This window comes from Nannobrachium achirus, assembly GCF_963921795.1.
Source record: "Nannobrachium achirus genome assembly, chromosome: 10".
NCBI lineage: Eukaryota > Metazoa > Chordata > Actinopteri > Myctophiformes > Myctophidae > Nannobrachium > Nannobrachium achirus.
Genome location: NC_137819.1, coordinates 23,455,541 through 23,478,551, shown reverse-complemented (window position 1 = coordinate 23,478,551; position 23,011 = coordinate 23,455,541). Strand labels below are relative to the sequence as shown.

Genomic DNA, 23,011 nt, shown 5'->3' with positions numbered 1-23,011 from the left:
GTCGGTTAGTAGTATGCCCAGCACATAAGATGTGGGACGTCACAAAGCCTGCGGCCATGTATCATTTTCCATCAGGCCTGTTGGTTTTCACGCTCCAGTGCGGCGTTCATGCGCTGCAAGTCAATGGCAGACTTGGCAGTCAGACAGACAGCCATTGACTCCGGCCTAACAATGGCTACTTTCTATGACGGTAGTCCCATATGACATGATGGACTGGACTATCTCCATATATAGTGTTATCCACATTTCGTGTAGCTGCCCTGTACAGGAAGTGATGTCACAACTCGCTGACATCACAGAGGCTTCGGAAGGACGGTCACGAGGCTTCAGACACTCAAGCGACACGATTCTTCAGAGTATATGCGACCTTCGGTCGCAATAAAACAAGCTTATACAGCAGCATATGGATTGACAGCCTACTATCAATATAGGATACCCAGCAAGCAAGGTCAGGACCTGGACCAATCAGTGCCGTCTCGATTGGGGCCAGATCAAGTCTGGCCTAGAATATCACCTGATTTCAACCAACATAAATCCTGCCCACGAAAACGGACATCCTGAATTAATCAGAGAGGGTCCGATCGAGGCCAGATAAATATCATAATAACTAGTCAGATATGTCCCAGAATATAACTTTGCATGCTCATATTCCAAGTCCATATGACGTCAAGATCATCGCCATATGGGCTGTGATCTGGCCTAGTTCTGAACGTCACCGGAGGACGTTATCATAACGTCATCATGACGTCATTTGGCTTGCAGGGATACACTTCTTATGCCTACTTCCTTAAATGTTTTTTAAACCTTTTTTTACAGCAAACATAAATACCATTTACACACAAAAACAACCTCAGAGTTAGCCTCGTACCCGCCCTCTAAGTTGGTCGTTTACTAGGCTACCTCAGAGTGCAAGAAGAATAAAAAATAAAGACAAAAACAAAACAAGGGGAGAGAGAGGGGGGCGCGAACTCTTTCGAGATTTTCAAGTGGGTCCTCCTGATTCACTAAAGGTATACGACCCGCTGGTGTAGAGGGGAACAAATGGAAGGGGACCACGTGTGGAGCCCTGAGGGACCCCGGTCAGTGAAGTGTATCGGGTTGAAGTGGTTAAGCAAGTCTGTTTGCTTCACTGGTGATGTCAGAAAAAGAAGCGTCGTCAAGCTCACTGACACAATGCGTCCTGACAGCTTGCAAAGGAATCTACCTCAGCCACGGAGGTCAGGTTCTTACCCACACCTGTCTGTCTGTCTGTCTGTCAGGAAAGGTATATGGTTTATTTAGAAAGCACCTTTCAAAGGTGTTACAAGGTGCTGTACACAGAATGAATTCATAGCAATAATAACACTAATCAACAGTATGAAAATCTCAAGCATGTAAGGTGGAATTTTTAAATTGTGAATCAAGTGTATAGGTCAAAGTATGGCACAGCGAGTTGCCAAAATGTTAAAATTGTGAATGTTGAAAGTGTCTAGTTGAAAGTATGTCTGTGAGGTACCAAAGTCTTCTATTGAATTCCATTATAATAGATGAACTGTACAGAAGTGGGGATTGAACCCTACCATTTGCCAGATCAATGCACAAACCACCATGCCGAAAGGGCTGAGCCCAATCATTTAGGCTGCTGTGTGCTGATTCATTGCTGTACTAACTATGGGGGCTACACTAGCAACTTGATTCACAATTCCACCTTACTGTGGACGTGCATGCTTGAGATTTTTACTTTGAAATCATTTTAGTTTTTGTAATATTTAGCTTTAAGCGCCCAATGCATTGTCAATGACAATGGCCATTTAAAGGAAGGTAGAATGGAAATGACCCATCAGTGTTAAAATACAAAAGAAGAACTCAAAAGCATCTGAAGAAATCTGTAGTGGCATATGTTGTAGCGGACTGATGATCTGTCTATCAGTTCAAATTCTGGTCCTCCCACAGATCATTACTGTATTACTTGGACCTTTTCAAGGTTAAAATATAAAATAATTATTCAAAAGCATGATGAAATATTTTCAGTGAGAGATGGTGTAGTCAGTGGTTTACAGATCAGACTCTCAGTTCAGAGGTTCCATGTTCAAATCTCAGTCTTCCTACAGATCATTACTTTAGAATTTATCCTTTTCTAAAATACAAATACAAGACAAAAACTGAAGAATAGAGTAAGAGACATGATTTAAGAGTGACTGAGGCATATAGTATCGTGGCCTAATCATTGGACCTTCAGCAATGAGATCTGAGTTCATGTCCCAGTTGATCTTTGGTTCAATGCTGGGGTGTTAACTTTACCAACTAAAAGCTAACATACTAACGTGTCAAAGACCCACTGATATGCAGCCATGGCCATGTAGTTCCTTGGCTATTTGATATGGGGGGGGGGTATTTGATTGTTCTTTTTGTTGAAAGGTGTGAGATCTAGCTCTCTCTCTAAAATCAAGACGAAACACCTGAAAAAAGTGAGTCCCATCAAGGCGAAACAACATGCAAATGAGGTCCAAGTCAGCCTAGAATCTCTCGATTAGACAGATTGGCCTTCTAGAGGTCTGACTTGGACCTCATTTGCATGAGTTTTTTTTCCTCAGGGTGTTTCGCCTTGATGGGACTCACTTTTCTCCGGGTGTTTCGGCTTGATGGGACTCACTTTTCTCCGGGTGTTTTGTCTTGATGGGACTCACTTTTTTCCAGGTGTTTTGCCTTGATTTTGGGACTCACTTATTGGGAATTTTTTGGTATTTTGGGACTCACTTTTCTCCAGGTGTTTCGCCTTGATGGGACTAACTTTTTTTCCGGGTGTTTCGTCTTGATGGGACTCACCTTTTTCCAGGTGTTTCGCCTTGATTTTGTGACTCACTTTTTGGGGGATTTTGGGACTCACTTTTCTCCGGGTGATTCACCTTGATGGGACTCACTTTTTTCCAGCTTTTTCGCCTTGATTTTGGAACATACTTTTTTGGGTCGGTGGGGGTGCACAGAACTCCACAACGAGGGTATGGGGTTCCCCCCAAAACAGAAATATAATATTTCCCTGTGTTAGGAAGAAGTCTCCTTTTATTTGACCATGTCTCCTGTTCCAGAATGTACCCCAAAACAGGAGATTTTCACCCTTTTTCATATTTGTAAGTAGCCTTGGTAGTAGTTTTTTCTTTTTCTTTTCCCATTTCTCATTTCACACTTTTTGTGTGATAAGTAGGCTAATGTGTCAAAGACCCACTGATATGCAGCCATGTAAGGCCATTATACTGTAGTTCCTTGACTATTTGATATGGGGGGGGGGGGGGGGGGGTTATTTGATTGTTCCTTTTGTTGAAAGGTGTGAGATCTAGCTCTCTCTCTAAAATCAAGGCGAAACACCTGAAAAAAGTGAGTCCCATCAAGGCGAAACACCCGGAGGGGGGAAAAAAACTCATGCAAATGAGGCCTAGAATCTCTCGATTACAGACAGATTGGCTTTCTAGAGGTCTGACTTGGACCTCATTTGCATGAGTTTTTTTTCCCTCTGGGTGTTTCGCCAGGTTTTTCGCCTTGATGGGACTCACTTTTCTCCAGGTGTTTCGCCTTGATGGGACTCACTTTAGAGATGAAACCACAAGCCAGTAGGCTACGTTTAAATATGTATTAGTTGTCCCGGACAACAGGCCAACTCAGTTGCAAAGAGTTGCTTTGGTGCGGTTGACCTTAGAACAGTTTAGTTGCAAGGAGTTGCATGGTGAATCATCAGTGTAATATTCAATAAAACACAGGAAAATATATGTCAAGATTAAGTTCTTGGGGGAGGACCCCGTTTAGGGAATCTCCCCCTACCCCCTTAAACAAAATAGAAATAGAAATCTTATTGGTTCTGACATTCCTATGTTGCCAACCCTGCATATGGTCTAGTGGACTGATAATTGGTCTCTCAGTTCAGAGCAGCCATGTTCAAATCCCAGTTCTCCCATATAGGTCACTGTTCTTTTACTTGGACCTTTTCAAGGTTCAAATACAAAAGAAATACTCAAGAGCACGCAAAAGTTAGTTAGTGAGAGATGGAGTAGTGGTCTAAAGATCAGACTCTCATTGCTGTTGTTCCATGTACAAATCTCAGTCCTCCTACATTGCTGTTTTACTTTGACATTTTCATGGGTAAAGTACAACGTAATTACTCAAAAGCACCTGATGTTTTTCAGGTTGGAGATGGTATAGTGGTCTAAAGATCAGACTTCAGGTGCAGAGGTTCTGTGTTCAAAACCCAGTCACCCAACAAATCGCTACTCTATTACTTGGATCTTTTCAAGGTTAAAATACAACCTAAGTACTCAAAAGCACCAGAACACATTTACAGTGGGAGATGGCATAATGGTTTAACGCTCAGAGTCTCAGTTAAGAGGTTGCATGTTCAAATCCCACTCAACCTACAGTCCATCTCTGGAGTACATTGACCTTTTTAAGGCTAAAATTGTCTAAATTTTCTCAACTTCTTCCAGTGGTCTCAAGGCATGTAGGTAAGATTTTTTTTCAGTAAAATTCTTGTTGGACAGAGTTCTTTCAGATATAACCCCCACCTTTAGCTCTCAGGAAACAGGGGGAGGGACACCCCTCCACGATGGTCCTCCGTGTACCTTGGGCATGGGACTTGAACCTGTCTGAAACCTGCCTGTAACAGGGACAACCGATCAAGCGACCATACCATTGAGCCAAGGCACCTTTGGGCCCTCAGCAGGTATCTCCTGGTGCTTTTGACTTGTTCTCTTCTATTTTAGCCTTGAAAAGGTCAAAGCACTACAGGAATGGATTTGAACATGTAACCTCTGCATTTGGAGTCTGACGTTTAAACCACTACACCATCTCCCAGAGCAGACTTTGTCTGGTGCTTTTGAATACTTTTTTTGTATTTTAACCTTGAAAAGTAACAACAATGATCTGTATGAGAACTCGGATTTGAAAATGAACCTCTGAACTGAGGGTCTGATCTTTAGACAACAAGACGCATTTTCCAGTGGTTTTGACTAACTCTTTTATATTTTAACCTTGAAAGAAATGTTAAAGTAAAACAGCAACATAGGAGGAATGAGATTTGAACATGGAAGCTCTACACTGAGAGTCTAGTCTTTAGACCACTACACCATCTCCAACCTGAAAAACATGTGTGTTGTGTGCTTGTAGATCGGCTGTTTTCACTAGTGTAAATCATTTTTAAAATGATAAATGCAAAACGAACTAAAGATTTTCACCCGACAACGACGATATCTGAACTGTCGCTGGAGTAGTGGGAACGCCACCGTCGCCCCCTGCAATGCTGTGGCCCTCGGCTTGGTAGCCTAGACATGATTCGGCCCTTGGGGAAAACTAATTGGGGAACCCTGGCCTGGACTACACCATCTCTCATTAGAGATGGTGTAATCACCTCTCATTAGACAGGCATACTATCACTCAGTAATTCTCCGTATTTCAAGTTCAGTTAGTAAAGTTTAAAGACTCCAGCATTTAAAGGACTAGCTTAATAAACCTTCAATTGAGCTTGGAGTGCAAAAGGCCTGCCTATTAAGTACATTTACGCCTTTATGTTTTTAGGCTTTATTTCAAAAAGTAAAACATTATAATAAACATATTGTTTTACCATGTGATAGAGGGATCTATCCCCGGTATGGACGTAGCGCGTGGAAGGAACACGTTATTCCAACCAGTTCTTTTCCCCTCCATCAAGCACCCCGGCTGGCCAGGGGGAGGCATTATTGAACCCAGGATTACTGCATGTTTTTGTGAGGGTATCAACCCTAGGAGCACGGGGAGAACATGCAAACTCCACACAGAAAGGCCCTATCGCCGACCCCACCTAGGGTGTGGGCGCTGATGACACGCAGGGAGAAACACGCTCCCAGCACCCACAGGAATCGAACCCAGGACCTTCTAGCTGTGAGGCGAAGCTCTAACCACTGCGCCACCGTGCCCCCGCGATAGAGGGATCTTTAAAAGTCATTTTCACCCAAATTGCTACTTATGCCCTTTTCACTCAAAGCAGCTTGATTATGTCCAAAACTGTTACTTTTCCGGATTCAAATATACATTTGACCCCGGAACCCCTTCTGACACCATGTTGTTGTTGTTTTATGATTATTTTTTTTATCTCTGGGACCCAAATCTACAATGATGAAACCCTTGATGTTAACATAACTCTGAGAGTGTACCGATGGAAAAAGTAGCAGATCTACAAGCTCAAAACGCTTCGCTTCGTGCCGCACTTCAAGCTTGTGGATCTGCTACTTTTGGCACTTTTGTGTGACGCTGTATATGATCTATCTAAGTGGGGCGTTAATTTACGGAAAAAAAACAAAAAAACATAGTGTTAGAAGAGATAGAAGGTTTCTGCTCGACGACAAGGACATTTACATAACTGTGTGGAAAGGTTGGTCCAAGGGCTGACAGTCACAGGATGGACTGTCAAATGTCCTGAAGGGAGACAAGGGGAGAAAAATTACACACACACACACACACACACACGCACGCACGCACACAACACAAAACCCTAATCCCCTTCAGTCATGACCAATTGTATTGCAACCTTGTACTTAGGCCGACTACCCAATAATTACTATGACCAACAAGGTAACAAGCACTGCTTCATTGTACTGTCCTCTTAGTGCCTTGTACTATTATAGGCTACTCTGTAATAGGGAGCAAGGGGTGTAAGGCGCCCATTACTTTATTGCTTTGTTCTCATGTACCATTATTATTATACCCCATCATTATTTCATAAGTAGGCCTACACCCATAATTACAAAACAATTACACTCCCAATTGGCAGGCTGCAATGTGAAGCATTGCACAGATTGATGTGTAGAAGCTTGGTTGAATTGTTCTTGCTTCTATTGTATTTTAACTTATTTCTCACTGCTGCAGCAAACCAATTCACACAAAGGGATTTATTATCATTATTATTATTATTTTATACGTGAGCAGCCTCTCTACATTAACCTACTCACTCACATACACAGGTCAGTGTGATACATGACTATGACTGTGTAATCCCAGTAACAGCCATTGTTTTGAATAGAAAATGCCTTTTATTCTAAATATCCAACAGTCCCACACGAGCCAATCACTTGATACCTTGACTCTGTAGTGCCCTCAGGTGGTCAAGTCTCAGTACTACATTTAATTTTGCCAAGTCAGAAAGTCACGTAATCATTGCAGCCAAGTTTATTTGTATAACCCTTGTGTAAAAGGGCTGCCCTACCCACAATTAAATATAGAAGACAAAACAATGTATGTGGCTTGCGAGAGCAGTGAGAGCTTGTATGTAGATCTATTTATTTCTGAAATTATGCCTCTGAACCCAGCCCAGTCTCAACTAACCCACATGCTTAAAATATAATAACACCAGCTAAGCCTTTTCGTCAGGGTTCATAAACGACTCCCTTATAGCCAGCAGCCCACCCTGAACCATGTCTCAACGCGGATGAAGTCAATTGTGAGCCGACCTGTTAGATAGATAGATACCTTTATTATCCCAAGGGGGAAATTCAGTTGTCCAGTTGTAGCACAGCAGTATACAGTTATTTACAAAGTTACAGAGAAGTAGGAAAAGATAGATAAGAGTAAAAAACAAGAGCAGTACAGTACCAAAAAAGAGAAGGTGCATCAATAGAGGGGGCGAATTAAATATAAGTATATATATACATAAAGTGTCTTACGAAAACAAGTATCTCACTGTCATTGTTAAACAAGACAAATACTCAGAAACTACCAACACAACCTAATAGTGCAATGTCGAAAAACAGTGCGAAAAAAACAACAGAAACAGCTCAGAGCAGACCTGTTCTCTCGCTAGCGCATGGCGAACTGAGCGTATATCCCCCAGTGATCGCTGGTGAAGCGCTCGCAGTCCAGCCTCTCTCGGCCGATCAGAGCCATGTTGAAGGGGGCCGGCGGCCGCGGGACCCCGTCGCCCCCGGTGGCGGGTCGGAGGTACACGCGGTCGAAGCGGAGCAGGCTGGTGTAATCTGCGTCCTTGTTGTCGTTGGCCTTGGTGTCCCAGGTGTAGCGGCAGTGCTCCCGACTGCCCAGCCTCTCCCATATGTCACACACGCCGGGTGGCAGCCCCACCATGGCCATCTGGGGAAGGAAACATAACGTGGGCTGTTATTATTAGAGGTGAGCTATGAATGGCCCGAAGAACTCTGTGGGGGGGCGAGGTTTAATTAACAGCTCCGTGTGACCTGATCGAGATGCACGCCACGGCATTTATTGTGCTTTGATGGCTTCGTTATTGCTGTATCGTTATTGCGGTTGAGCTTGACTCGTGCAATCCTAAAATGACTAATCACTTGAGTCAACTTAAAGTGTGAGAGAAAACTCCAGCTACATTAACAAGTATATATCTACAGGCTCAAAACGCCTCACTTCGCACAGTGTTTCGAGCTTGTGGATCTGCTACTTTTGATGCTTTTGTGTGACGCTTGTAGGATCAAGTAGGGTGTTAACTTACAAAAAAGCAAAAAGTTAAAATATTGAGTTAAGAGGGCAACAAAGAGAGAGCAGCAAAGAGATCTGAAAAGCCAGCTGTGTGTAATAATAACAATAATAATTAGCTGGCACAGAGGTCAAACATTTGCCCGGCACCTGGCAACAGAGCTGTGCGATCACACTGTCATCAAAAAGAATTACAACGTGACTGTAGAATTGTTGATCAACGTGTCAAGCGAGCGTCCGAGAAGGGATGAAAAATATAAAGGGGACCAGGGAACCGACCGACAGAAATCATTTGTTTTCCCCCATTACAAGCAGGACTTGTGTGAAGAGAGGTCAAGTGGAAATGGTTAAATAACACGTACTCGTTTTGTAGCTGCAGTTGAAGCTCAACGTATAATCAAAAAGGCCATGACAAAAGCTTTGTAGATTTTGTCAATACAAAGCAAACGGTAGCCTTTGTAGCTGTCAGTGGCTGAACAGTGCATTGAGGTTAAATGTGAACACTAGAGGTTGGCAGTAGGGCTGGGTTCGGTAACCGCCGTACCGCCGTATCGCGGTATACCGCGGCCTACCGCGGTGTCAGGGTCCTTACCGCGGTCAAAAAAGACAAAAAATAGGCTATTTTTATTGAGAACGAGCGAGTTTTAAAACGGGGGAGAAGCGAGGACCGCATGCGCTTCATGCCGCTCTGCTCTGGGCCGCGCACCACAGGTTTGGAACAATTGGAAGCTTGGCCCCGCCCGTCACAGTCTCCAACAGAGAGTGAGACACAGTAGACACTGGAGCAGTGCAGTAGCCGAATACAGGTCCACTCGCCAAATTTCCAAGTCGCCAAATGAAGCAAAATGAATTTTCTAGGGCAGCTCGCCAACTAGCGTGGACATGTCGCCTCCTGGGTTAGATGCCTCGCCAAATGCTCCAAGGACAGGTCGCCAAAACAGCTTGGATGGCTCACCCCTAAGCCAGGACTGTGATATAAACAGTGGTGGAAAAAGTACTCACATGTTGTACTTAAGTAAAAGTATCAATACTGCACTGTAGATATACTCTGTTACAAGTAAATGTCCAGAATTCAAAATGTACTTGAGTAAAAGTCCTAGCGTGGACACACACACACACACACACACACACACACACACACACACACACACACACACACACACACAACACTCTTCATTCTTAAACACTTGTCATTCTTAAACACTTGAATAAGCCTCCATGAACACACACACACACACAACACTCTTCATTCTTAAACACTTGTCATTCTTAAACACTTGTGCTCTTGTGCTCTTGAATAAGCCTCCACCATGAACGTCGTGTATCATTCACGGGTTATTCCCTAGTGGTTGGCGAGCTGACTCAGGAAATTTGCGAGATGTCCGTGACTGGTTGGCGACCTGTCTTTGGCGACATGTCCCGCAAATTTGGCGACTTGGATTTTTGGCGAGACGACTGGATACCCAGTAGCCTCGTAGCCTCAGAAGCGTTAAACTTTCTCCATAATCCACACGACACAACTCACACAAGTATGTTTATACATACCTCGTGGCCGTTTCTTTTTTTATTCATACGCGCGGAGCGCGAGGACTAAAACCGAAAATGAAACCAGCGCTAGTGAGTACTTTTACAGTATTGCGCTGTTAAGTATGACATCATTTTGTAGGCAGAGGAGAATTTCTGCCCCCAGTTTCCGTGAATCTTTTTACTATTTTTACTATTTACACATTTTTCTTCTCTTTGTTGTTGAAAGGAAAGTGTTAGAATTATACTTTAGTCGTTATGTTTTAGTCGTTTTTTGAAATAGCGAGGGACAGAAAATGCTCTGGGGGCAGATTCTCCTCTGCCTACAAAATGATGTCACGGCTTAAAAGCCCCATAGCGCGTGTGCCCGTCGTTGTTCGACTACAACCTTTTCTGTCAAGTCTGGTAACTAAAACCTGTTTACTATGTTTATATCACCACTCAATCAATGCGATTTGAGACGTGAGTTTGCATAATCACAGACCGTACACAATCACTATACCCGTCTCATCTGGTTTGTTCACAAATAGCGTGCAGTGTCTGAAGCCCCAGTAGCCTACCAGTGGCGTCAGTTCAGAAAAAGCTAAGGTATGGCAACATGACAGACACCAGTCATGTTGCCATACCTTAGCAACAGGCACGATGAAAGTACATTTTATTATTTCCCCCTGTAGCCTAGGTATGGCAGGTGCCATATAGCTTGCCATACCCAATTGACGCCTCTGTAGCCTACGTTACTATAGTAACCCGACACTGCAAAGATCTACAAGCTCAGAACGCGTTGCGAACGCGACGCGTTGTGAGCTTGTAGATCTGCTACTTTCAAAAGCCAGACCCACTGTGCTGTACGGGGAACTCGAGCAGTCGGGCTTATAGGACCGTGGAGAGACAAATTTTGGGCAGATGATAGGAATATTTTGTCTTATCGCCGAACCTTAATTAATAGATACGGGGGTGCGGTAATTACCGCAATACCGGCGGTAAATGGGAGGACGGTAACCGCGATAACAAAATGTTGATACCGAGCCACCCCTAGTTGGCAACCCCTGCTGGTTGATCCTGGAGCAGGGAGAGGAATCAGGGGATGACAGTGAGAAGAACATCAGCATTTTCCCCCCCTCCCCGCCCCTCTCAGTGAAGAAACTACTACTAGACTTGAGGCCTGACCTCTTTGTCTCTGAGGTTGGTGTCCCCTCCGAACAGCACTGTGACGTTATCGGGCGCCTCGGTCATCTTCTGCAGAACCAGCCTGAGCTGGTTCATTCTCTCTGCGGCGCTGGGCTTGCAGCTCTCAAAGTGGGACGTCATCAGACACAGCTCCAGGCCTCTGAATTTCACCTGTGATTGCCAGAAAAAACGCAAATCTTTATTGGTCCTTCTCACTAACATTCATTATAATATGGTAAAATATTACTGTCTCTAAAAAATTACTGTCTCATAGGAGGGCTGTGGACACTTCAGAAACCTGCCTACGGTGGCATCATTGTTGGCCAGGTTTTGTTTTTACAAACGAGATTCCACATTTTCGAAAACAATGGCTTTCATTATAGCATGCTAACTTTAAGCAGGTTTCTGAACCTGTCCACAGCCCTCCTCTGAGACACAGAAGACAGAAATGGTATCAAGGTATAATGAACATTAGTGAGGAGTCCAATTATATGAAGAAGATAGCTTTAACATTCTATAACAAAGATGTGTCTTCTGCCATAAGGTGATGATGACTGAGCCAATTATTACAAAATACTTTTCATCATAACTGCATAATCACCTGAGCTACCAGCAGGTTCCTCATCATCTTGGTGTTAGGGTAAGGGACAGTGTTGCTCTCCAACAGCTTGACGCGGGACTTCTTCAGCATCATCCCAGTGAAGTAGCCCTCCTCACCACCTGACAGAGGAGTCATGTTGGTATAGTAGTGTTACTCAGCGGTTACGGGGACCACCAGTGTCCAAATGGACACTTCTGTAAATCAGAATGTATAAATGGTCCATAGATTAAACATTCTAATAAGTATTGAGGGTGGCTTGATGCACAGAAAACTAGGAGTCCTTGGCCCCACCAGAAATCACATACTACCATACTATTTAGTATGTCAAATAAACCTTTTAAGTTGTCCGAAAGCTGCTAATGAGGTGGTGAGATGCATACTAAATTCAGGCCTTCTGCTACTGCCTACTGCTTTTCAGATAGTAGTACAAGCTCACAACGTGTTGCAACGCAAGCCGTTTCTCGGTATTGTAGATCAGTTATTTTCACTATTAATAATAATACATTCAAAAATAGAGATACACATTCTCTGCCCCAACTTCAACGATATGTAAACACAATGTGAAATTGTCCACAACCCTGTCAAAACACTAGTGGGTGAGAGTGAGAGTGTTTTTTGCAGGTCAGCGATGCTTAACCGAGATGCATTCAGACTTAAAGACCTGCAAAGAATACTCTCCCGTTTGAGAAACAGGGTTCCTTTGTTACCTTGGATGAGCATGTAGTTGACGGCTTTTTTCTTCAGGTACATGACGTAGGGTTCAATGAGCTCCTGAAGGAACACCACGTCAGGACTGTATCTGCAGAGAGAAGCCACATCACACTGTTTAAGGACCGATCAGAGAAATCCTGGAGGCAAATGACATGGTGATCATAATCAATCATTACATGACAACCATTCACTTGAATTAACTTGACAAGCTACTTAAAGCCGCACTGTAACTTTCCTCTTCTACCCCGGAATTTTGAGTAAGAGTGTGTGTGTGTGTGTGTGTGTGTGTGTGTGTGTGTGTGTGTGTGTGTGTGTGTGTGTGTAAACTGTATACAAACCAAATAATTGTACTCTTGCGTACCTGTACACAATAAATACATCTTGAAACTTGAAGAGTGCAAGGTCAAGACTTACTCAGCTAGGTAAGAACAGAAGCCTCTGGCGCGCTCCAGCAGGCATTCCAAGTCAAGTCCATCCACGTTCCAGGTGATCAGAGACAGTTTGTCATCTTCTTTCTCTGGAGACGTCTGCTTAGCTTCTGTTTTGCTGGTTCCACTGGAGCAGGATGGTTCCTCCTCTGTTAGATCAATGCTGGACAAACAAACGTATCAAAGTAAATCAGTGGCTCTCTCAAACATTTTGATTTTCATTTCAAGTTTGGTGGCATGATGTGATTAAAATGTACTAAAAAAAGTACTAATGGCCATGGAGGCTTCTGGCTCTGGTATCATCAAGCTTGGCTGGGGTTTAGTCCAGTCAGATCACTTGTAGCTCATTTAACAGCCTCTTGTAATTCACCCACCCTTAAAGGAGTAGTTCACCCCCAAAATGTTTTTTTTCCTATTGATTAGTCACGCCATGGAGACTAGAGTTCAATAATATTTTTTGGTTTTTGTCACATTCCTAAGACAAAAATTTGTTTCGAGTAAATTTACCCCCATTGATTCCGGATGGTGACCCGTTTCGAAACGGGTCACCATCCGGAACGAATGGGGGTAAATTTATTGTTATCACATTTTTGTCTTAGGAATGCGACAAAAAACTAAAAATATTATTGAACTCTAGTCTCCATGGCGTGACTAATCAATAGAAAAAAAATCTTTTTGGGGGTGAACTATTCCTTTAAGCTTGGTCGGTCCTGCATACATTAGTTCAGAGCACCCAAGGGTGCCGTTGTGCTAGGTTATGTCGAGACCAGTTTAACTTGAGACAGTGTCAGTCGCAAAAGAATAATAATAAATGCTTTGATAATATTTGGAATGTATCAATATCACTTCAATTAAACCACTTATACTTAGTTAAACAGACCTGAGTTGCACTGTACCGGTACTTGGTGTGATCTTTTTCAGCCTACACTACACAAGTCTCTTCACCAAAAATAGCATGTTTGACTTAGGTCACGTTGTGACCTGAACCCAAAAAGGTTTGAGAACCACTAATTAGTTAACATTTACTGGTTGGCGTTTGAAAAATGTGGCTTTTTGTCAAAATGGTGCAACATGACTACAAAATGTACATTTTAAAGTGTAGCTTAATAAATCATTCTAATTGAGCTATTTCTGGTCGGTTTTGTCTTGTGAGCAGCAATAACTAGAAAAGAAAATTTCTAAGAAATTTTAAGTGTGCCTGCAGCTCGCTAAGTCTGTGCAACCTTGTGTAGCGGTTGGTGTTAGCATTAGCGTTATTAACATTAGCATTTTTTTGCACAAACGTTAACATTATTGTTCTTCATATGACACCACCCACATGTCTGTACGACAAACGGTTCACGAGAAAACGGGTCACTTCCTGTTTGGTGAGGGGCACTTCCTGTTTGGCGAAATAGGCCCCAATTAAGTTTAAGGACTCTTAATCTTGTCATTTGACGCAACCCGCGTGTCTGTATGACAAACGGTTCACGAGATCAAGGGTCACTTCTTGTTTGGTGAGGGGCACTTCCTGTTTGGCGAAATAGGCCCCAATTAAGGTCATGGACGATTAATGAATTAAAGCTGCAAGCAGCGATGACCGGGCCCTCGCAGCTCTACCCACGTCACAAGGCCAGCAGCCAATCAGAAACCAAACAGGAAGTCAGCCATTTCGACTAATTAGTGGCGTTTTGGCGCATTTTTGGCCGTTATCACGGGTCGCACTTTAACGACAGTTTTGTGAGAAAAAAAAAGTTTTTTGAGAAAAAAAAAAGTTTTTTGAGAAAAAAACATTTTTTTGAGGAAAAAAAAAATTTGAGAAAAAAAATTGAGAAAAAAAAAATGTGAGAAAAAAAAATTGAGAAAAAAAAATTTTGAGAAAAAAAATGTTTTGAGAAAAAAAAAATTGAGAAAAAAAAATTTGAGAAAAAAAATTTTTTGAGAAAAAAACATTTTTGAGGAAAAAAAAAAATTTGAGAAAAAGAAAATTTGAGAAAAAAAAAATTTGAGAAAAAAAAAAAATTGAGAAGGGGGTGAACTACTCCTTTAAGGGTGGGTGAATTACAAGAGGCTGTTAAATGAGCTACAAGTGATCTGACTGGACTAAACCCCAGCCAAGCTTGATGATACCAGAGCCAGAAGCCTCCATGGCCATTAGTACTTTTTTTAGTACATTTTAATCACATCATGCCACCAAACTTGAAATGAAAATCAAAATGTTTGAGAGAGCCACTGATTTACTTTGATACGTTTGTTTGTCCAGCATTGATCTAACAGAGGAGGAACCATCCTGCTCCAGTGGAACCAGCAAAACAGAAGCTAAGCAGACGTCTCCAGAGAAAGAAGATGACAAACTGTCTCTGATCACCTGGAACGTGGATGGACTTGACTTGGAATGCCTGCTGGAGCGCGCCAGAGGCTTCTGTTCTTACCTAGCTGAGTAAGTCTTGACCTTGCACTCTTCAAGTTTTTGACACCAGCCGCGAGTCTGTACGACAAACGGTTCATGAGTTATAGAGGCACTTCCTGTTACAGAGGGGGCGGGGCTTAATCAATTACAGCTCATCCCTATTGGCCGGAAAAAGACCAAAGTTGTGTGTGCATTTTAAAGTTTAAATCACGTTGCTAGGCAAAAGTATGGCAGAGTTATGTGGCGCCAAAGTTTCTGTTTTTTTTTCGGAGTCCCCCATTCTAAGTCAATGGGGTTTTTGGGCGTCGTTTTTTGCGAATTACATCGCAATCGTATCGCGGATCGGAAAGAAAAGTAATAGCACACCATTCCCGGCCGAGCCGCACGTTTTGATGTATATATTGCGGCGGTGGCGTAAATTGTGCGGCAGTTATTACGAGCAGAAATTTGCAAGAACATTACTTACTGACTGACTGACTGACTGACTTAAGTATGGCGGATTACAATAAGTGTTCTGCTATTGCATAGCAGGCACACTTAATAACAGAATCGGGCCTATTTTTAAGCATCTTCCAAAATGCCACTAGGGGGCAGTAAAGTGCTGGTGCTGTCCTCCCTCCCCTGCCCCTCCCTTGCTGTTGAGAAGAGTATCGAGTTTCGTTTCTCTATAAACAAGCCAGACTGAACAGCATCTGATGGAAATGTTACAAAGACTGTATATACTTTCAAAATATAGAAAACGACTGCACACCTCCATCACCTCGGTCCTGCGCGCGCCATAGGGGAAGAAACCAACAGTGACTTTTTGCTTACATTTATATCAGATTGATAGGCGATCTGACTCTGAATGTTTCTATCTAGCAGAGAGAGTTGGGTTTATTATTTACCGTTTCTCCTGCTTCTTTTCCTGGGATGTGTCCCTCCTTCTGGCATCTCCCTCGAGTCCTTCCTCCATGTCAGAACTGAAAAATGACTCCACACCGTTGGGCGATGATTAGGCTATGCTTAAGCAAGCCACCAGGACTGTATGTTGCAGCAGACCAGTTTCAGCAGACAACGCTGAACAAGCTTGAGTTCCACAGCTGGTCACCTGACCCCATGTATCCCTACAACTAATTGACAGCGATTATTTTTCGATTACTTTTAGGCAACTCCGCGATAGAATCACATTTACACTGCATTTAAAGACTCCACCTTTTGCACAAAAATCGCGTGTGTGTGTGTGTTGCTAAAATGAAAACATTGAAATAATGAAAATAAAACATTGGCAGGCCTATTATAGTAATAATAATAACACAATTAGGCCAAAACTTTTTTTTTTTTCAACAAACTTTTTTTTTTCAAAAAACATTTTAAAAAAAACTTTTTTCTCAAAAAAAACTTTTCTCAAAAAAAATTTTTTTCTCAAAAAAATTACAAATCCATTTGATTGCTGGTATACCGTCGGCCGAGCTCTAGATTTGAGGGCCCCCAAAGGGGGCCCGAAATTCTAGTAATATTAACTTGTCTGAGTCATATAGTCAAATGTCAAATGATAATACACAATAATCACACCTACCTTGGACCACACCTTTATATCTCTGCTGCCTGGCCCAAACCAGCAAACCCCAATGTAAAATGTTCAGCAAATGACAAAACATCCAGCTCAAGTGGAGTTTGATGGAAAGCGCTTCGGTTTTGGCCGAAGCACTTTTTATTACTTTTCCTTGGTTCAATAGATATAGCCTATAGGCAATTTTTTCACCAACACACAAATTGACGTCAGAAATGTCAGAGGAGTTCCACACCACAGCTCACACCACTCCCATGATGACATAGTTCCCTCACCAATTACACCTATAATACTGATTGATTGATTGATTGATTACTTTATTAAAGTAAGGGCTATCATGGTTAAAATGGAGTTTGAAGTTACAGTACAATGGTTATGTATGGGGAGGCGTCCTGCACCCTCCACTCAAACCCCAGCATCCGTATCATGGGGAAAGAACAATAACAGACATACAGAAAATACACTAGCATAGAGACCTGAGGGACTCCGCTCAATTGTGAGCTGGCCTGTGTTCCGCTAGCGCATGGTGAACTGAGCGTATATCCCCCAGTGATCGCTGGTGAAGCGCTCGCAGTCCAGCCTCTCTCGGCCGATCAGAGCCAAGTTGAAGGGGGCCGGCGGCGGGACCCCGTCGTCCCCGGTGGCGGGTCGGAGGTATACGCGGTCGAAGCGGAAGAGGGTGAAGTGCCGGCAGTCCTTGTTGGTGTTGGCCTTGGTGTCCCAGGTGTAGCGGCAGTGCTCCCGACTGCCCAGCTTCTCCCATATGTCACACACGCCGGGTGGCAGCCCCACCATGGCCATCTGGGGAAGGAAACAAAGCGTCACCTTCCTAAAATAATGTCTGTGAGAGCCAAATTATTAAAATATGTTCAATGAATTGGTGTGACCATGGAGAAGCTAACCGCTGCAGCCTGCGGGAAGTCTGCATGCAGCATGTCTGCAGACGTGGGTCTGAAGACACGGGTTTGCAGACCCCATACTACTTGACTGCCCCCTAGTGCTTCGGTGACTGTGCAGACATTGTAGTCACTTGGACAGGGCGTTTATCGTGGGCTTGCCCAGGCCTTACGGCCTGGGCATAAATAGAACGATTGCATTCACCACGGCTTCGTAACTCGCGCGGCGCTCCGCCGGCCGTGCGGCCCTGGCCCGCTCTTCGCGGCCACTCGCGCCTGCGGCGCTCGGGGGCGAAGAGCAGGACCAAGGTCCGCTGGCCTTCGCGCCGCTTGCAATGTCGTGGACAATCGAGCGGCTCCGCCTGGAGCTAAGGCTGCCACTGGGAGCAGTAGAGAGGTTGACCTGGGTCTGCAGTGCTGGGTCTGCAAACAGGTCTGCACTGCAGACCTGTTTGCAGACCCAGGTCTCGCAGACGCCTTCCCGCAGGTTGCAGCAGTTACTACTTGTGACCATGGGGGAAATCTCACTCTTTCGAACAAACATCATGTCGACAACAGAGCGTCGGGAGGGATAGCGACTCACCCCACGGAGGTTAGGGTTAGGGTTAGGTTTGGGTGTCGAAAAGATGACAAATAGGAATAATGAAACACTCCCGTGACCATGGGATGGCGCTGTGCACTACCAGTAGGACGAAAAGGTCGCGCCATCTGTCTTGGCCATATGGATTCTGTCTTCTGACATCATACATGCAATCCCTTTTATGCCCACATATGGAGATCCCTTTTATGCCCATATATGACACTGGCCACATCTGGTAAACTTGCCAGCATCCTTAGTGCTGTTCCTGTCCCAGTAGTATCATGGCCTACGTGTATATGTCAAGATTGTGATCTATAGGCGTTTTGAGCTTGTAGATCTGCTACTCTTGCTGTTTTTGAATTTGAATCCTGAAATTGACAGAGACAATGAGCTATATTTTTGTCCATACCCCTTATCCCTAAACTTCTTTGCCTTCTTTTACTATTTTGAAAATAGCCAATTCTACATCGACACCGCGGAAGCTTGCACAGTGTATTAGTCACATTTCTTCAATAAAGAAGTGTTTTAATCCAGTCTGTGTCGGAATCTCACTGCTTTTCCTTGTTTACCAGAATTACCGTAATGGTGGCTGGTGGGTGCAACTGTGCAACATCACCCGTTTGGCGTGTATTGCAAGTTGCTGTTCCAGCTGCACAGTTGCACCATTAGGGTAATTCTGGTAAACAAGGGAAAGCAGTGAGATTCCGGACACAGACTGGATTAAAACACTTCTTTATTGAATAATATGGACTAATGCATTGTGCACAGATTCTCGTTAACATCTGGCAGAAGACATTGGCACCTTATATATTTTTTTATTGGCACCCTCCAGCTCGGCATTCCATTATTAATCTAAGACACTCATGAGTGAAAATGTCAGCATCAATTAAATACCTCTACGTGTGTCTTAATCTAAAGTTATTCCATATTTACTTTGCAAATAAATATTTTCTTTAATGTAGCCATATCTGTAATAATAATAATGCATTTTATAATGTGCTTTCCATTTGGACAAATCTCAAAATGCATTTGCATCTGTGATGGGGTTAACCCTGATTGATCCAAAAGACTGAATGAAGCCTAACCTCTTTGCCTCTCAGGTTGGTGTCCCCTCCGAACAGCACTGTGACGTTATCGGGCACCTCAGTCATCGTTTGTAAAACCAGCCTCAGCTGTTGCATTCTCTCTTCTGCGCTGGGCTTGCCGCTCTCAAAGTGGGACGTCATCAGACACAGATCCAGGCCTCTGAATTTCACCTGTGATTGCCAGAAAAACACAAACAAACAAACAAACACTGGTCGGTAGAAGTGATCCAATGCAGTAAATTAGACTTTTAAAGCATCCCACGTGTTATCAATAGCACTGATAATTGCATGACAACGGCAGAGCATCAAGGCAAATGTTATTTATTTAACAATATGTCAATACCATACCAAGGAAGATTTCACCCATGTTCAACCTATCTTTATATAATTGGTCCTCCTCACAAACGTTCATTATAATATGGTAAAATATTTGTCTGATCGGACTGTCTCATAGGAGGGCACTTCAGAAATCTACGGTGGCATCATCGTTGGACAGGTTTTCTTTTTTCAAACAAGATTCCACATTTTCGAGAACAATGGCTTTCATTATAGCATGCCAACTTTCTAGGAACAGAAATTGTGCAGTTTGGATTCCCCATCGATGATGTCACTGGTAGGCAGGTTTCTAAACCTGTCCACAGCCCTCTTCTGAGACACAGAAGACAGAAATGGTACCAAGTTATAATGAACATTAGTGAGGAGTCCAATTATATGACGATAGCTTTAACATTCTATAACCAGTAAGACACCCTAATCGGGAGATAAGCGACCGTCACGTCGCATACACAAACTTCAGAAGGCAATGGTAGCCAATCAGGAGGGAATATGGGAAATGGGACAGATCCAAGTTAATGACATGACTTGAGATACTGTGTAAATCTTTGCATGATTTTAGGGAAAAATCTGTAGGAGCAGTGTCCAAAAATGTGTTTTGGCGCTGAAGGAGGGCCATGTGAGAAAAAGGAATGGAGGTTGTGATTTGCCATCCAAGGAGTGTGTGTGCAAAGTAAGTTTGGCATCGATAGGGCCAATGGTGCGATAGAGTAGGGGAAAAAGTGTGACATGACGTGACAGACGGACAGCCGGTGGAGCTTTACATAGTCAAAACAAAACTGTGTCTTCTGCCATAAGGTGATGATGACTGAGCCAATTATTACAAAATATTTCTTCTTCCATAGGAGGTCATCATAACTGCATAATTACCTGAGCTACCAGCAGGTTCCTCATCATCTCGGTGTTAGGGTAAGGGACAATGTTGCTCTCCAACAGCTTGATGCGGGATTTCTTCAGCATCATCCCAGTGAAGTAGCCCTCCTCACCACCTGACAGAGGGGTCATGTTAGTATACAGTAGTATTGTTACTCAGCGGTTACAGGGACCACCAAGTAAGTGTCCAAATGGACACTAATGTAACTCAAGAGAGTACAAATGGTCCATAGACTAAACATTCTGATAATTATTGAGGGGGGCTTGATGAACCTGCAAAACTTTGCCCCATCAGAAATCACATATTACCATACTATACTACTATTTTAGTATGCCAAATATTTAGCTTGTCCAAAAGCTGCTAATGAGGTGGTGAGATGCATACTAAATGCAGGCCTTCTGCTACTGCCTACTGCTTATCAGATAGTAGCACAAGCTCACAACGTGTTGCAGCGCAAGCCGTTTCTCAGTATTGTAGATCAGTTATTTTCACTATTAATAATAATACGTTCAAAGAATTGAGGTACACGTTTTCTGCCCCAACTTCAACGATATGTACAACACTAAGTGGAAGTTGTCCACAACCCTGTCAGAACACGTGTGGGTCCTGACAGGCTGTTTGAGTAAGGGTGTTCTTTTGTTACCTTGGATGAGCTTGTAGTTGACAGCTTTTTTCTTCAGGTACATGACGTAGGGTTCAATGAGCTCCTGAAGGAACACCACGTCAGGACTGTATCTGCAGAGAGAAGCAACATCTCACTGTTTAAGGACCGATCAGAGAAATCCTGGAGGCAAATGACATGGTGATCATAATCAATCATTACATGACAACCATTCACTTGAATTAACTTGACAAGCTACTTAAAGCTGCACTGTAACTTTCCTCTTCTACCCCGGAATTTTGAATAAGTGTGTATGTGTGTGTGTGTGTGTGTGTGTGTGTGTGTGTGTGTGTGTGTGTGTGTGTGTGTGTGTGTGTGTGTGTGTGTGTGTGTGTGTGTGTGTGTTGTGTAAACTGTATACAAACCAAATAATTGTATTCTTGCGTACCTGTACACAATAAATAAATCTTGAAACTTGAAGAGTTCAAGGTCAAGACTTACTCAGCTAGGTAAGAACAGAAGCCTCTGGCGCGCTCCTGCAGGCATTCCGAGTCAAGTCCATCCACATTCCAGGTGATCAGAGACAGTGTGTCATCTTCTTTCTCTGGAGACGTCTGCTTAGCTTCTGTTTTGCTGGTTCCACTGGAGCAGGCTGGTTCCTCCTCTGTTAGATCAATGCTGGACAATCAAACGTATCAAAGTAAATCAGTGGCTCTCTCAAACATTTTTGTTTCAAGTTTGGTGGCACGACGCGTTGTGATTTAAATTAAGTACTTATGGCTCTGGTATCTTCGACTCAGACAAGCTTGCTGGGGTTTAGTCCAGTCAGCCAATGGAGGACTCATAATTCACCCACCCTTAGTTGGTCCTGCATACATTAGTTCAGGGTTTCAGGGCGACCTTTTTCAGCCTACAGTACACAAGTCTCTTCTCCAAAAAATGTTTCCTTAAAAAATGTGTTAACCATTTATTGGTTGGTTTTTGAAACTTTTTGTTGAGAGATGATCACTGTTGAAAATGCAGCTTTCTCACTCAATTGATTGTATGGGTATCACTCTTTTCTTGTATCTGTTGATTTAGAGACATAGAGCATTCAAGTTTACTATGGGGTTTTGTTGTTTTGAACAAATGGGTTTCACCACTTAGTTTTTCTTGATTGATCATTTGGTTGTCAAGAAATGTCCTGATTATTGTCAATCTAATCTAATCTAATCTAATTGTCTGTCTGTCTGTCTGTCTGTCTGTCTGTCTGTCTGTCTGTCTCTCTGTCTCTCTCTCTCTCTCTCTCTCTCTCTCTCTCTCTCTCTCTCTCTCTCTCTCTCTCTCTCTCTCTCTCTCTCTCTCTCTCTCATTGAATAAAATAAATGACAGGAACACTTTCATACACTAGTATAGATCAAATATTCAACAATTTCATCAATCATTTGTGTGGTTAAATCATTTGACATTTCAGACACATTCTGTAATTCCTTTAGTAAACATGGTATTTGCACGTGGGTCAGTGACATGACGCCCCAAAAAATGTGTTTTTAAAAAAACTTTAAATTGCAGGCATAAAAGTTATTTACTTTTGTTCTACTCACTCTCAACCTTATGGAAATAAATTTTGTTTTTAGATATTTTATTGGAATCAGACTTTATTCAGCAGTTTGTTGTACTTGTGCCTAAAATCGTCATATCGTGTGACATGAAAATAATTGTTCATAAAATGAAAATGGAGTACATCTTTCTTAAGTTACTCACTTTATCAAAGTCCTTTATCATAACTAACCAGTGATCCACTATAGTTTTTTGAAAATTAATTATATCTGTATATTTTTTTCATAATCGACAC

The 23,011-nt window shown here is 42.9% G+C and overlaps 2 protein-coding genes across 3 annotated transcripts in view; both read right to left on the bottom strand.

The window, feature by feature from the left end:
* Positions 1-7,791: 7,791 nt before the first annotated feature.
* Positions 7,792-16,211, bottom strand: LOC308292911 (tyrosyl-DNA phosphodiesterase 2-like; the record flags this gene model as incomplete). Its single annotated transcript, XM_080735335.1, has 6 exons — positions 7,792-8,079; positions 11,128-11,298; positions 11,729-11,847; positions 12,436-12,527; positions 12,854-13,030; positions 16,144-16,211. The coding sequence occupies 6 exons, from the start codon at positions 16,209-16,211 to the stop codon at positions 7,792-7,794; spliced, it is 915 nt and encodes a 304-aa protein (XP_080591461.1).
* An 847-nt stretch (positions 16,212-17,058) lies between these two features.
* LOC308292727 (tyrosyl-DNA phosphodiesterase 2-like) overlaps positions 17,059-23,011 on the bottom strand; it is a 34,415-nt gene continuing 28,462 nt past the window's right edge. For both annotated transcript variants that reach the window (XM_080735140.1, XM_080735141.1), the window contains 5 exons: positions 21,679-21,855; positions 21,220-21,311; positions 20,573-20,691; positions 19,370-19,540; positions 17,059-17,609 (listed from right to left, as the gene is read on the bottom strand). In XM_080735140.1, the coding sequence (XP_080591266.1) occupies positions 17,325-17,609; positions 19,370-19,540; positions 20,573-20,691; positions 21,220-21,311; positions 21,679-21,855 (844 nt within the window). In that variant the 3' untranslated portion in view covers positions 17,059-17,324. The remainder of the gene's footprint in view (positions 17,610-19,369; positions 19,541-20,572; positions 20,692-21,219; positions 21,312-21,678; positions 21,856-23,011) is intronic.